The 886-nt window shown below is 24.4% G+C and overlaps 1 protein-coding gene across 1 annotated transcript; it reads left to right on the top strand.

Moving 5' to 3' along the window:
- Positions 1-321: 321 nt before the first annotated feature.
- On the top strand, positions 322-813 carry LOAG_16075 (hypothetical protein; the record flags this gene model as incomplete). Its single annotated transcript, XM_003151564.1, has 1 exon — positions 322-813. A coding segment is annotated over one exon (492 nt), but the record flags the coding sequence as incomplete, so codon positions are not given.
- Between the last annotated feature and the right edge of the window lie 73 nt (positions 814-886).

Here is an 886-nt window from a genome sequence, read left to right as displayed (position 1 = left end):
GTGCACGTTTTTATTACTGTATTTTCGCGTGTCTTTTTATTCACTTTATTTGTAAATATTTTATACTAACTTTATGTTTGCATGTTGTTTACTTAATTTTTGTGCATATTTTATTATTTACTTTATTCTTACATTTTTCTTCATAAACTTTACTTTTAGTCACTTTTTTTTGTCGACATTCCATTACGTACTTTATTTTCACATACCTTTTACTTACTGTGTTTATACATGTTTTATTACTTTATTTTTCCATGCCTTTTATTCACTTTAACTGTGCATATATTACTCATTACTTTATTTTCGCATGTCATTTATTCATTTATTTGCGTTTCTTTTTTTTGCATGCCATTTATTTTTACTTTATTTTTGCATGCTGATTTATTTGTCCATATTTTTTTTGTGCATATTTTACTACTTACTTTATTTTTTCATGCGTTTTACTCACTTTGTTTCTGCATATTTTATTATAAAATTCTTTTCTTTATGCTTTTACTCACTTTTCTTCCGCATGTGTTATTAGTACAGCTTTATTTTTGCATGCCTTTTATTTATTTTATTTGTACATATCATTGCTTACTTTATTTTTGCATGTCGTTCACTTACTTTATTCTTACATATTTCATTATGAACTTCATTTTTGAATGCTTTTTACTCTATTTTTCTCTGCATGTATTATTACCAACATTATTTTTGCATGCCTCTTACTCACCTTTTTCTTTTTTTTGTAACATTTCATTACGCACTTTATTTTTTTATGTTTTTTACTTGCTGCATTTGTACTTATTTTATTACTTTATTTTTGCATATCTTTTATTAACTTTATTTGTAGATATTTTATTACTAACTTTGTTTCTTGCATGTTTCATTTACTTTTCTTTGTGCATGC

This window comes from Loa loa, assembly GCF_000183805.2.
Source record: "Loa loa unplaced genomic scaffold supercont3.3898, whole genome shotgun sequence".
Taxonomy (NCBI): Eukaryota; Metazoa; Nematoda; class Chromadorea; order Rhabditida; family Onchocercidae; genus Loa; species Loa loa.
The sequence above is the reverse complement of the archived record's forward strand: the minus strand, read 5'-3'. Positions and strand labels throughout refer to the sequence as shown.